The sequence below is a fragment of the Amphiprion ocellaris genome, chromosome 1, assembly GCF_022539595.1.
Source record: "Amphiprion ocellaris isolate individual 3 ecotype Okinawa chromosome 1, ASM2253959v1, whole genome shotgun sequence".
Classification (NCBI taxonomy): domain Eukaryota; kingdom Metazoa; phylum Chordata; class Actinopteri; family Pomacentridae; genus Amphiprion; species Amphiprion ocellaris.
Window position 1 is genome coordinate 23,092,337 of NC_072766.1, and position 15,212 is coordinate 23,107,548.

Genomic DNA, 15,212 nt, shown 5'->3' on the forward strand with positions numbered 1-15,212 from the left:
AACTGAGTTCACCTATGATACCTATGTTAAATAAAACAAACATTATTGATAATTATTATTCTGTTACTATATCACTGTTTTCATCACTGATGCTTTTTACTTGTACAAATTTATGGAGAGGTCGGGAAGCTTCTCCCATTTCATCTATACAGGTCGCTGTGGCCTTGACTACTCCTCATATTAGGCATGAACCTGCTTTGCTTTGGAAGGACAATTTGGCCTCTAGCGGCTTCATGCAGTGCAGCATTGTTCCTGATGTCACAGCATTGGAAACTGTATTTTTTTTTTTTAATTTACAAAATATTCTAAACAACAAAGTGTCCCTCTAATATGACACTTCTAAGCTTGTAATGACTTCATCTGGTGATTTCTGTCTGAAGAAGTTTTATTTGATTATGCAAATGATCACATTTGCATAATCAAATGACATGAACAATTTAAGATGAGTTTGTCAAGTGAGGTCTGGTGAATTTGACTTGGTACACTTGCATGGACAAACCTCACAGAAATCAGTAAGAGAAACATTAGAATAGAAGTAAGGCTAAACTAACACTTCATCATTTTATTTTAAAATGCATTATATAATGAAAAAGATCTATATCCAGATGAGTGTTTCAGAATCTTTTCAGAAATAATCCCTGTTAAATTACTGCATGCCTGAAATCACATATTCCACAACCATTCATGTAAGCTGGGCATGTGGACGCCAGCATAAACATGAAGCAGAGGGTTGCAGTAATGTGATAGAGGAGTAATGAACCGCCTAATGATAAGACTCAGAGTTCTGCATCAGTGTTTTCAAAAGTGTCAACACAGCAAACACACTTCTTGAAAATCTTCACCTTGGATGGATTTTTCCTAAAAGGATGTTTTCAGTGACCTATAAAGTCTGCACTTTTAACTTTGCAAGGTTCTGCGAAGAGCTACAAATTACACAACCGTCTATCGTGACCACAAAACAGTTACTTGAGGAAGAATATCAATATGCACAGAAAAATCTGCATTTTAAAAAAAATACCCGTGTGCTTGTGAACAAGACTTAAGATTACAAAAATGTTCTTGCATTACAAGTCACATATTATACTGACTTTGTTGGTCTCCTGTCAGTCCTAAGACTTCTTCACCACCATCAGGTTGGCAATTCTGACATTGATTGAAATGTCTGAACAACTGCTGAGATGAATATAATGCTATGATATTTTTTAACAACAGACATTCATGTTCCTGACAGGATCATTTAGTGAGTCTAGCACCAGATTTGAAACTTTTCCAATACATTGGTTTATGACTAAAGTTAACCACATTCCCAGTATTATCAGCTGCACAAACATTCATATGCTAAAATGTTAATCTAAAAAGATAAGCCTGGTAAGCACTGTTAACTCTGACACTGTAGTGTTAGCATGCTGACATTCGCATTTAGCTCAGAGCACTTCTGTGCCTAAATGCAGCTCTTCTGATTTGTAAGAGTGGTTGCAGACAGACAGTTTAAATGTATTCAAAACCAAAATGAATTTAGGGATGTCCCAAATATGCAGCCAAAGTTTTCTCCAAAGTTTGAACAGCTGAGAAAAACAAACAACATGAATGCATGAAAAAAGGTTGTAAACACTGTGAAAATGCTAAAAGACAATTTATTAGTAGACACTCATCAGCCAGAAATAACCACCTGAAAAATGTCTTCCTGAAATACACCATTTGATTGGCAGTGTAAAATAAGGCAAAGGGCTTAAGATCATCTTTTATACACTTTTGCACCAACGGTAAACTGTTATACATTCACTTGTTACTGTAATTATGCTTTTGATAAATCTGTCCTTACACCCATATACCAAAAAACTTTAGTAGCTGGTGGGGCAGGGACTGACAGTATTTGCAAGAGTATATACTCATCATAATGCAGTAGCTGATTTGGGCAGAGATTGGCTACACCTACATAGAATCTGACCACAACCTAAACAAAGGTTAGATTTTGGAATTGCAGAAGCCAACACTATACTGACAAACGTTCATACAAATACCATCACTGCGAAAGGATAATACCATCAAAATTGTTATAGCGTGTATAGATTTAAATAATATGGATTTCCCTTTTCCCATAGGCAAATACATCTCTTTAGAAAATCATTTTGTTAACATAAAACACTTTTCCAGTGAGCTGCAAAACATATAGGTGAATCATGACTACTAGTTTATAGGAGGCCATAGGTTGTTTCCAGCACCACAATAGATCAAATGAATCTTTACTCCCATCAACAAAGACCGACTTTGAGTTTTTTTCTTCTACTTTGTGTTTTGTTTATTGAAGGTGTTTTTTTTTGTCATCATATTTAACCACTTCTTTATTGCCCTAGTATGTTTTTGTCACTACAGTAAACTGCAAGAAAAGGTGTTTTACACCCATCAGCCACAACATTAAAGCACCAACCACCATAACTGATACTATTATTACGATGTGAAGTCCTGCTAGGAAACGGTGGCTTCTGGTGTTCATGTGGATGTACTTTGACATGTACCAGCCACCAATGAAAACGGACAGTGCACCTTGCCACAACATCAAAACTGCTCAAGGAACATAACCAAGAGCCCAAAGCCTTCAGAGTGCCCAGACTGACCAGGATGCACTGTCCGAAACATGGAGGCCCCACCCTGCAACCCAGAGGAATGAAAGGATCCAATGGTGCTTGACACAACAGGACACCCCCAGAGGTCCTGTGTCCATGGTCCAATGGGTCAGAGCTACGGTGAGCCTGCATAATGTAAGGCAGGCAGTTTTAATGCAGTGGCTGAACTGTTTACTTAATTTTTGTATTGAAAGACCTTATCTGGAGTCTCAATTCAGCCAACTGAAGATTTACATTATACCATTAGTCTGATCAGAGGCTCAATTTCTTTTTACCTCATATTATGAGGTATCATAGACATGCTGATTCTCATTGTATTGGTCCCTAATTTAACAATTTCTGAATGCTTAGGCCCTAACAACCGCCAATATCTGTGCAGGTTCTATTAGTGCACGTTGTTAAGTGGTCTGACCTGCATCAAGACATACTTATGCAAAAATTGCTTCATGACTTGCCAGTTGAATGTTACGTTTGGGAGTATAGCAGTCTGGGATATTGTGGCTGCAGTGTTTTTATTATTTATTTATTTATTTTTTTAGCAGTGTGTGTATATACTCTATGCTTTAAAAAGATTCAGGAAAAAAGATTTTAAAACATCTAAAGAGCTTATTCAGTGCCACACACACACACACATACACACAGCTTGTTGCTATGGGTAAAAATGTCCTTAGCCAGGATAGGTAACTAGGTGAAATGCAGCTCTTCTATACAGGGTCTATTATCCTATTAAGAGTCCAAAAAGATCAGGGATAAGTAATCAAAGAGCTAATTTCCAAAATTATATATATCCATTTTCATCGGTTGAACTCTTTCGCTACCTCCAAAGCACCAAGTGGAAACAATTCATCAATGAGTGGTACATCAAATTTTTGCTGTCATTTAGTTTCTTGAGTTTTCTTGTGGTTTTCAGCTGGTGGATATTTTGCTTTTGGAAAGAAACTCTTCAGTTACACAACACTCTACACTGGTATTACTGAAAGAACGGTAAGTGACATCAAAAAGGAAATAAACATACCTTCACCAAGAAGCACTGAATATATATATTTTAGAAATACATACAAAAATATATAGTCATCTGAATGCCCATTGTACAATTTTACACAGTAGAGTCAGAAAAAAGCCTATATGGTGGTATAGAATAGATGTGATACTTGTACAAAGGGGAGAGTTACTGACAGTGTGAGATCTGTAAGTGAAAGCTGTTCAGGGAGGTCTTTAATGTGGCAGATGGACAGGTTTGGGCATGCTCTTTTTCTCTTCCTGCTGGTAAGTCCAAATCATACATTTTTGAAACCTAAACATCTGTTTTGTGTATTTTGAACCTGTCGACTTTTGCTTATTTGCTTTCCAGTGCTATCAAGAGCAGCTGAGTGATCTGAAAGTCTGTAACAGTAACAGACATAAGATTTATTGGCAGCAACATTTTGTACCCTGCTAGTACCTGTACACCCTGCGCTGAACAGCCCAAGTAAATAACTCTAGTGATGAAGGACCTACTGCACATGTTTATGTTAGACTAAAGCACAAACCTAACCCACAAAGTTAGAAGTATAAAAATGCTACAATAAGTGCACACAGCTTCTGAGTGGGCAGCACTTGACACATTATACTAGTTATATAGTGTTTCATTTTGTTATGGTTTATATTAGTAAAGCCATTCACATGAAATATCTGTATTAGTATGCACTGATACATAGAGGTATACTGATGCCTGACCTACTGGGAGTCAAATAGTAAATGCGGATATTTAAAATTAAGACAATAGAGCTAATTTGAACAAAATGAGATCAACCAAGGATTAAAGCTGTTATATGTATACATATCATGCTATTCCAAAGAGGCGCAGATAATATTCTGTACTGCATACAGAGATCCCTTTCAAATTTGGGAATGTGAATGAAACCTTATTAAAATGTGGTGTCTAAGTTCAATCAAACCATAAACTGCATTTGCAAATGCTATTTGACTCACAGTAAGGCATAATTTAAAGCCTGTTGAACAACAATAAACGTTTTTAGAAGCTTAACCGTTATGACTTTGAAATCTACCTCACCATTTGCTAGTAGTGAATAAGTACCTTGCATTTCAGGACAATTTAGAGTATTTAATTCAACAGCACATGAATTGTTTTATCCCACAGTTGTCTAAAAATGAAGATAAGCTGGTGAAAAGGTAATAAAAAGCAGCTTTTGTGAAATTCAGAGGAAGTGTGGCCCCTCTGATTCCTCTGTCTAAATGCAAAGAGCCATGTAAGCAAGTGAGTGAGCCTCTTTTTGTTAAGATTACTATCATGGTAGAGATGTAGACGAAGTGGAATGTGACTGTGATTCAAGAATCATGACAAGAGTCAGTTAATATAAATCTTTAAAAGGCTTGGAGTAGTTAAACATCAGATAGTCCATGTAGTAGAAGTCATATACTCGCTGTCTCTCCAACGTGCTGACCTGTGAAAAGTATTTTTCTGTTATCTGCATTGAGGTCCTCTTGTCACTTGGGTTCCTATCTTTAAAACTGGGCAGTGTGAGGTTGGGTGGAGCTCCAGCCAATCGCAGGAGAAAGTTGGACTCTTCCTCCATGTTCTCAAACTTGCCGATGAAGTCATAGTCTATGAGGCAGGGGTTGCACAGCTGGTTTGCCTGCTCCCAGTGGATGTCCATCCCGACAGGCCGGTGGACATCTAGCAGGTACTGGACAAATTCCTTGAATGTGACTCCATTGCCTGTCTTCAGAGCTGCCCAAGACGGGTTCACCCTGTATTTGGAGATGATGGGTTTCCCAAACAGGGAGTGGTAGTAGTTGTTAGGATTCTCAAACTTATCCCTGTAGGCTGACACCATTCTCTCCAAGGGCTCACGGACAAACATGACTTTTGTGTAGGTTTCCAGACGGTGCATGATTCCCTGTCGATCAAAACTATCCAGCTTCTTTAGATGGTCTCCATAGTGGACAGTATCATGTTTAATGCTCTGAGTATTGGAGGCCTGGCCAGCCAGTACCATCAGCGTTCTCTTCCAGTTGGAGCAGCCTGCCTTGGGCACCTGGCAGTACAACAGCTTGTACCTGTCCTCCACAAAGAGATGTTTCACATGATGGCGTGTGATGGTCTTCGAAATGCTGCTTTTGTACTTGGCACAGATCTCCTTCATCAGTTGCTGGCGAGCTTCTAGGACACTGGAGAGCTTTTTCCAGCTCTCAGGGGAAAAAGAGCCTGAGGCACAGGAGGAGAAAATTGAGGATGAGGAGGAAACTGAGGATGAGGAGGAAACTGAGGATGAGGAGGAAACTGAGGATGAGGAGGAAACCGAGGATGAGGAGGAAACCGAGGATGAGGAGGAAACTGAGGATGAAGAGGAAACTGAGGTCAAGGAGGATGAGGAAACATTATTTTTGGTGTTGTGGATCGGGGGACTTGTTTTTAGTAGTTTGCGTTGTCTTTTGGAGACATGAAGAGAGCCAATGTCCTGCTCCCGAGACCCAGGGGTGGCTGTCTGTCTGCTCTTCTCGAAGTGAGGGAACTGCATTGGAGGGATTGGGCTGGACAGGAGACCTTCTGCTGCTTGGAGCTCCTGATAGTTGTCAGACTTGCCTCTCTCACGGTCTTGAGTAGAAAGAGTCTGTAAAACAATGACAATATGGGTCGAAGTTAAAAGTAGAAGATCTTTGTTTAGATCAAACAAGCAATGTATTTCTTCGTGGATATATACGCAAAAATAAGATATTTCTGATTCCTGCTGAATGTTGTAGTAAATCTGAGCTTCACTACCAGAAATTTACTTCACGTTTCTTTCTCAAACAGGCCACTTGGTGGTGCTGTTTCACCACACCTTAAACAAAGGTCTAACTTTGTTTAAGGCAAATGTCACACACTGCCCAATGCCATCCATGACCTATCAATAAACTGCGCTGTAATGCCATATAAATGTCTTATAAACACTTAATGGGGAATCTAAATTAGAATCATCTACTGCCTGATTACCATCAGATGATGCCCAAGGCCATCAGGCATTCTGACATTTTATTTCAATTAAATGCTGTAATGGCATCATAAAGCCAATGGACTGGATGTATAATTTTAATTTTACAACAGATAAGGTGATGAGACCATCATGAATCTTGGTTCATCCCCCTCCTGACTTAAATAGCCATATTCTTTCATCTGCAGGGACATCTGTAAGGGAAAAAAGAGGAGTGGTTCCTCCTTGTCTGTTTAATGTGCAAGGCGAGTGTGAGGCAGAAACCTATACACCAGACATCACGTTCCTCAGGGTTTGCACTCATGTAAGTTTCTCACTGGTGCTGATGATCACAGCAGGGAACAGAGTAACCAGGGGTCAGTTGAGAGAACATACCGCATGTCTGACATTAAAAAAAAAATAGTTGATGGATTGTCTTGGAGTGGGTTACATGAACCTTGTAGCTCATAGAATGATAAAGATGCTTCAAAGACCTTCATAATGATGCATGACAATTTAGCAGACATTTTTAGACTGTATTTATTTGTTCAGACCTTGGAGGTTTATTTTTGTTTCATTCGAGAGGATGATTTATTCCTTTTCAACTTGCAATTAACGGTTTAAAATATAGAATCTGACCTCAAAATGTAAAGCGTGGATACACAGGGATGAATTATCACAGGTCATTTTTCTTATCTGGTAGTTATCAATTCATGAAATGCCTAATTAAAGAAAAATAAGCTTCTTATAAATCCATGTGACTGGCTTTTCTTACATTGGCAAGAAAAAAATAAGTCAACCTTTTTGGTTTGTCTGAATAACATTTGCATTTTGTCTGAAAACACAAGCAGATCTTGAACAAATGCAATCAGTTTTAACGAATGATATTGCATTGTTAAGTTTTATTTTCAACATATTATTTAAACATTCACAGTGTAGATGAAGAAGTATGTGAAAAACACTGGAGGTGTAGGTTAGAGACACTTTGACTTATAAAACACTGTGTTTTTGAGTTTGATATTCACAATGAACATCTGCTAATGTGAATCATGCTGCACAGAAAAATAAGATCTCGGAAAATTTATGAGGTAGAAGGCAAGAAAGAGTTGCACAAGGACTCACGAGTTGAAATCTTGATCAGTTAAGTTAATTATATGCGCGCACAGATAATTTTGTAATGTGGCTGCTCTTCCTGGAAGTGAGTATCCAGTGGAGGTGCTGCCAAAAATACAACACAGAACACTAAGTAAGGGAAAAAAGACTAACGGCTAAAGGCTTAAAGAATGATAGACTCTGTTCACGTGTTCAACAGGCTTAAATCATTGCACAGGCATCATGTCAATGGTAGGAAACCAGAGAAGGAGCTGCTGCTCTCCAAAGAAAACATCATTCTATATTTTAAGTTTTCCAAAGAACACCTTGATACTCCACTATACTACTGGGAAAATGTTTTGTTGACTGATGTAACAAATGTGGAATTGTTTGGCAAAAACAGACAGCGTTACATGTGAAAACATCAAAGCATCTTTCCAAAGGTGAAGCATGATGGAGGAAGCATCATGATTTGGGTTAACTTTGCTGCCTCAGGGTCTGAACAGCTAACCATCCTCACAGGGAAAATGAATCCCCAAGTTTATCAACGTATCGTACAGATCGTATCAGGCTGTCTGCCAGCTGAAGTTCAGTTGAAGTCGGATGATGCAACAGCAGCATGCAACAACATGCAACTAAACATCATCTGTTACTTCAAACACAGCAAAAAACAACAAGAAAGTTCACCTTTTGGACTCGCCCAAGCAGAGAAAAGACAAACCCAGCAGGGATGCTGTGGAATCTCAAGAGATCTGTTCACATGAGACATCCTAAGAATGTAGCTCAGCTGAGGCAGCTCTGTAAAGAATAGTTCTCAAAAATTCTGGATCTGCAGGTATGAGAAAAACTTGTCCGAGGTCGTTGGTGGTGAATGAGGTTTGACCAGTTATTAAATCCAAATGAATTATGACTCTTTTTATGTCATTAACGTAAATACATAGGTTTGTTTATACCTGTGACTTAGATCAAGAAGAAAATCAGACGTAATACTCTCTCTTGTCACTCTATGACTGATGTAAACTTAAGAAAAAAGCATAAATATAAGTCAAAAAGCTTGCACCGTGGAAGGGAAACAAGCTCCAGGTGTGATCATACCCGGAGGAACCAGGCCTGGTTCAAGTGGGATCGTTTACTCACTAAACTCAGCCTCAGTCTGACTGACTGAACGCACAGTGTGAGGTCAGCCTTCCTACCCTGATGCTATCAGACACGCTGAGAGGTACAAGGCTGACAATCACTTTTTAGCAATAGATAACAGGTAGGGTCAACCTGTGTGTCTGTGTTTTGGGAGAAATGGAGCAAGCACGTACCTCTCTGGACTGCCGTGGAGTGCTTCCAAGCTTCACGCCTGGGGAGAGAGAAGAGAACAGAGACAAGAAAATCAGCACTTAACTAAACAACATGTATTTTTGTCCTTGTGGGAGAGAGTTAGATGCCTCCAATACATCAGAGGCTCCAATAATTCTATGCTTCCTATCACTCTGAACATCTCCTTTGGATCCCCTGCAAACGCCCAGGAATCGACTAGTCCCCAGAGTGAAGACAGGTAGCTCAATCTGTGTAATGAGCTGCCACATGAATGAAAAGTTGGTAAATGAGTCATGATCCCAATAGTAAGCAAAGAAGATGAGACAAGAGAGGGGAACCAACAAATGAATAAAGAAAGAAATTGAACTGAGAGAAACAACAAACAGAGAAGAGAAATAATGGAAGTTTAAAAAAAGATGTAGTTTGCTAACCAGAAGTAAGAATAAAAGACAAACTAACTGTGAGATGTAGTTTGCTGAGGACAGTAGAAGAGTGATGGAGACATACAGATTGGTTTTGTGGCAGCCTTGGGGACAGGTGGTTTGTGTATTGGCAGGTGTGCAGCAGCAGGACAGACGATGTGTTTAGTGGTCTGTCTCCAGCTGGACATCTCCTTTCCTTAAGTCCCCCCATCTCGCTGATACGTAATCAGGTTGACAGCTCTGAATGGGGCTGCATGGCTGCTGATGGGGAGAGCAAAGACACCTCTGCCTGAGTGGCTTGTCACTTCCAATTTGAGGGTGGAAGTGATAGGAACCTGCACGAGGGGGGAGGCGGAGGCTGTAGATGCAGGCCACAACCTTCCCTAAGTGATGAGATGTGCAGAGCCCCATCTCACACTTAAACACGCTTCACTGGGGAACGAATAAAACATGTTGCCCAGATGCAGTGTTGTTTCAGATTAGTATGTGCTAGAGAGCTTTCTGTTGCTGTCTGGCTCTGTGTGTTAAATCTTCATCTTCATTGTTCCGAACAAGACATTGGAGGATGAGGCAAAGGGGGGAAGAAAGACGAGGAGAGTGCTAAGGAGGTGGCATGTGACATTTTCTGATCTTGTTTGGGTGCTGTCTGGTTATTTGATCTCCTAACCCTAATGACAGCTCATGTAGGTTGTGCATCTTTGATTTTGAATTTACACTGCCGAACATTAAACACATGAATATTTATCACAACACACACACATATATCATTGCCAGGCGAATGCATCCAAGCGTAGCAATAGCTGTAACTGTCTGCTGTTGTAAACTGATGAAGTGGCGCCGGCCGCTTGTAGCCCTGACCATCTTGTCAAGACACATGCTTGGTTATTGATCTTGAAAACGGCATCAGAGAGGTAATTGAAATCTCCAGAGGTTTAATTGGTTTCCTCTAAGAGGTGTTTGTCTGGAAGTTGTTACAAGTTTGTCATGGCTGTTGATGTCAGTACTGTCTTACTTTACTATTCTATGTTGTACAGTCAGGCTGAATAAAATATAAACCTATTATGGTGTCATTCTGTTGGATCATTGACAGAATTCAGGATAAAAAATATGTGCTGATGATGCATTTTTTTTAAATGTTTGAGCTGTATTTATATCCTATGTTCTACAAAGAGGAAAAGCATGAGAATCAGAAAAAATAAAAATGTGACATGGCTAAATTAGATTCAAGCCTAGAGGACTGATCTTAGCATATGGGACACATAATTTGTCCTGATCAGTACTCAGGTGTCATGTTAAAGCTATTTTGAAAATGAATCTGACATGGCTTGATTTGATTTGACAAATCTAGGCTTAAAACTCTGTTACAAACAAGGTCTGAATTCTGGCTCTGAAAATGCCATTCTCTCTCAAGTGGGGATCCAAAATTACATTTCATGAGAGGACCGTTTTTCCATGACAGAGTGTAACCGAAACAAGTAATATAACAATGTAAACTGAATTTCAATGGGATTTGTAAACATCATTTATCTCTGTACTATCTATTTGGTTGAGGCTAATAGTTGCTGTTTGATTGCAATTTCACACTCAGTCAATTCTACTCAGTATAACTATGCTATTGATTTTCACTGCTGTGCAGTGAAACAGTGATAAATTGTTAAGAGTGAAGCTTCATCCTCTAAATTTGCAGAAAATGCGTCCTGGTAATTCCACATACAAATGTAGTAGCTACAGTAGAATTATTTATTTATTTATTTTTTTATTTTTTTACAACAAGTTATAGCAAATAATCGGAATATTTCTTGCATGGTTTAATTTGGAGTTGGTTGAGAAGCTCTGTAGGTTTATACTGCATCCAGATTTGTTGCTACTATTTACTGTCACATTTAAAAAAAATACTGTTTGCAGTGCAACTATAGAGATTCAGCAGAAATGCTGTAAATCCCGTAATAGAAAGAAAATAGTCACCCATAAAGCTTAAATTGATTGTACCTCCCGGTATTAAATGTCAAAGTCTGGTATTTCTGCTTTTGAAGCTCTAAAGGGTTCCAGTAAACAAATCAACATAAAATACGCTGTTCACAGCATGCATCGAAGGAAGGCCTCTCATAAGTTTTGCTTTGATTCTCAGGTATTTCACTGTAATTTCGTTGATGATGGAAGCTGATTTAAAAGCAGAATCGGCTTTTGAGCCTCGTCCTTTGTTGCCCTTTATAAAAACCTTGAGCGGCCAAAGCGCATTCAGAGATAAAGCCTTTGAATATTCATGCAGATGACCCTGCATTACTGCAAGGATCCACATAAGCAAGGGCCACATCATTAGCGGATCCATTATCATCCTTCCCTCTCAAAGATCCTTGTACAACTCTCTAACAGACACATACATCAAACATCATCTTTTTCCCTGCCACTGCCGCTGAGGAGGAGCAAAGGACAAAAACAATGTGAAATAATGAGCTTGTTAAGTGAAGGACTGTGGCCCCATGTTCTGGGAGAACTTGTTAAATGCCTGTTTCAAACCAGAGACAGGCCAGGAGGGTGCTAGAAGCCAGACGAGGCGTGTCCTTCTCCAGCCCGCTATTCAGACTAGGCAGTCATGCTGCGCCACCATAAACCTTTCATTAGTCATTCAGCACACTGAGCCACTGTGACCCCGACCAGCTGCACTCCCCTCTCTACCCAACAAACCACCCACACCTGCACTCTGCACACACGCTCCTCCTCCACTTGACTCTGTGTGGGAATACAAGGCTCGGGCATGCTGGTGTGGTTTATCAGAGGGAAAACGCTTGAGAATGGAGGTATTAGGCTTTGAGCTCTGGTCTATTGATGTTTTAACTTGTTGTGGCGAGAGATAAAAACGATGTTTCAGTTGGTATTGAAATCCTCCAGGACTGGGCCAGAGAGAGAGCAGCTGCTGGGGAGGAGGAGGAGATGATGGTTGAGCAATCAGTGATTTGAGATTAGAGATGTGCTGGCAGAGACTCTCTGAAGACCAAACACAAACCTTCTAAAATTTGTGCATATTGTTGTCTGAAGACTGGCTTGTGAGAGAAGGACTGAAGGATTAAACACATTCTTAGGTGTTTACAGCGGAAAGAGCAGGTTTGGATAGGAATGAATGAAGAACACATTTTTAATCCAGTCAGTGATGATGCACTGTAAATGAAGCAAAACCAGGACACACATTATTTCCACTGATCGGAAACATGACATCCTCCCACACACAGTCAATCAGATATGTTCTACAAAATTATCTGAATTGCTTTATCTGAAAAAGTCACAAATGGCTCCATCCCAGTACATATAGGAAAACTCTGCATTTCACAATTTACATCTAATGCACAGTCATGAGGAGCATATTTACTGTAGTACTGTACTAGTGCTTTGTTTGGCTGTTTGTGCTTTCAGAGAGTTGAATGAAATAACAGTGATCGCTGCAATTCATGGTTGGTGTCTTAATCTTTAAGCTACAAAAGAGCCAAACATCAGTGTAATTTTTATGTACTTGTACTTTATTGAAATATCGTCTATTTTGTGCTACTTAATATTAATATTACACCACATTTCAGAGGGAAATGTTGTACTTTTTCCTCTGCTTCAATTTTCTTGCATTTCAAGTTACTACAATCTCTGCACATTAACCATTTACACACAAAACATACAGCATACAAAACATTACTCACTGTGATTAGTTAAACCACTGAGCAGCTCGTAAAGAATTAGTGTTAGTTTTCTGAGAGGGAACAACTTTACACAATTTAAATGTTTTGCTCTATTTTTTTAAACAAGGACTTGTCCGTCAGTGGAATTCCTACCTTTCTAGTCCGGTGTGGAGCGAAGCAACATAAGCAAGAGACTGGTATCAGAAAATATGTCGTCTTCCAAAGTTATATAGTATCAAAGCTGAAATATCTTCTACAGAGACCACATGACGAAGCTTCATTATTGCTACATTTTGCATGGTGATAGCTGTCGTATTCATTTGACATTTCTTATCAGTGCTCTGTCTCCTAATGATGCCTTTTCATCTGTATTGTTTGTTTCCAAGCACAGGTAAGAGATGTAGATTCAGGCTTTTCCTTTTGACTGATGCCAAAGTCGCTGCAATTCTTTGTGCTAACCAAAAGCGGTTAAAGGTCTGTGATGACTGTGTTTGTTTAAAACTGATGAATCCCCCTTTGGTAGCTTTGATTTATAATATGTTTATTTGAAAGAGCCAGAGATTAATGAAATGAAAGAATGACATTAGTGGATGTGTGATGTGAGATGCTGACAATAACTGCATGATTACATTTTGTTTAGTAAAGATAAGAGCTGCATGTTGTAGCTTTGAATAAAATATCACCATCGTGTATTGATTTAAAACAACAACAACAAGATTCTAATTTTAGAAACACTAGCTTCCTAACCAGTGCTATGTTTTCACCTCCCTCTTGATCTGCCCTCCTAAAACCAATCACAACATTTGTGTGACCTCCTCAGCACAATTCTCTTTAGTGCACCTCGGAGGGACTGCACAAGGATTTACAGAGTTAGTGAAATCCATAAATTACATGATGTTCACAATGCCACATGTGGGCTTCCCCTTCCACCTCTGACCTCACGTCAAGGTCAGCTGTTGGGTGAGTGTGTATATCATCAGGGATGTGCTCTTTTATTGCTTGAAATTCAAATGAAAAAGAGGACACTTACTGCAATCCTTCTTTTGCATTTAATCATTGTGGCATCCACACACCATAAATAACACATGGTTTGGTTCATAATTGTTTGTGGCAGAGCACAGGCTAAGCCTACAAAAACTACATCAACGTTCAGTGAGAAAAAAAAACTGAGCTCAGCAGAAGACTATTTATAATGTGAGGCAGTGGCGCAGTATTAACACCTTTGCATTACTTTCAGAGCACTTCTCTCTGCTCTGAGGCAACACACATGTATTATCACTTTGATCCTAAGTATGAGTTTATGAATGGGTTAAATATGCAGCATTATGAAGCAGCATGCTACATTAAAGGTACTTTTTTTTTTACCAAGATAGATTTAAAATGTTTAAGAATATTTGATTCAAAAAATTATGTAATGATCATTTGAAAAGTCTGACACCTCGGGGCTACATATTATACTGCTTTTAAACTCAGTATTACAGACAGGATCCTTTTTTCTTAGAGTAATTAAATGATGAAATTGAAGCAAGGGGATTTTTTTGTTTTTTTCCACTCAAAATTGACATATTGCAGCGCTTTGGGAAAAAAACCTTTCAAAGGGAGCCAAAACATTGTGATACTGCATTTAATGATAAAGAGAAGCTGCCTCTGTGGGGCTATAATGTAGGTAGCTATAATAATCTGCCTCATGTTTTAATTTGCTCCAGTCTTCGGCTTCTCTTTCTACGCAATCTCGAAATTCTTTTCTCATGCTGATACCTTGGGCATGGCACACAGCAGGAGGGGAAATAATGAACTAGGATGATAGGAAACTGCTGAAAGGGGGTATCAAATATGGCACTGATTACTGTCATGACAAATGCTTTTGACAACAGCATATTCTCAGAGCTGATCCTAGTTTTGGTACTTTCAAGGTTAGGAGATGCAAAGGCTTGCTCAGGCAGATTTCCATGGAAACAGAGACTCAGTGAGCTGTACGTGGGGGTTTGGTGGGAGGCGACTTGTCATAAAACCACGTAGAGGACAGGCCTGGCAGCTTGCAAGAGGAGGGATGTGTAAACAAATTCTACCTGCCATCTGCGAGCTCAGGGTTAAGTGAATTATCTCTGCCGAGACAAGGTGCAAGAGGCTTTAATTGGCACATATCTTATT

The 15,212-nt window shown here is 39.4% G+C and overlaps 1 protein-coding gene across 1 annotated transcript in view; it reads right to left on the reverse strand.

Moving 5' to 3' along the window:
• Positions 1-1,614: 1,614 nt before the first annotated feature.
• Positions 1,615-15,212, reverse strand: part of LOC111572241 (carbohydrate sulfotransferase 8) — a 126,000-nt gene continuing 112,402 nt past the window's right edge. Inside the window, exons 2-3 of the mRNA XM_023275813.3 lie at positions 8,980-9,017; positions 1,615-6,238 (exon numbers count right to left, since the gene is read on the reverse strand). Coding sequence (XP_023131581.1) covers positions 4,976-6,238; positions 8,980-9,017 — 1,301 coding nt within the window. The 3' untranslated portion in view covers positions 1,615-4,975. The remainder of the gene's footprint in view (positions 6,239-8,979; positions 9,018-15,212) is intronic.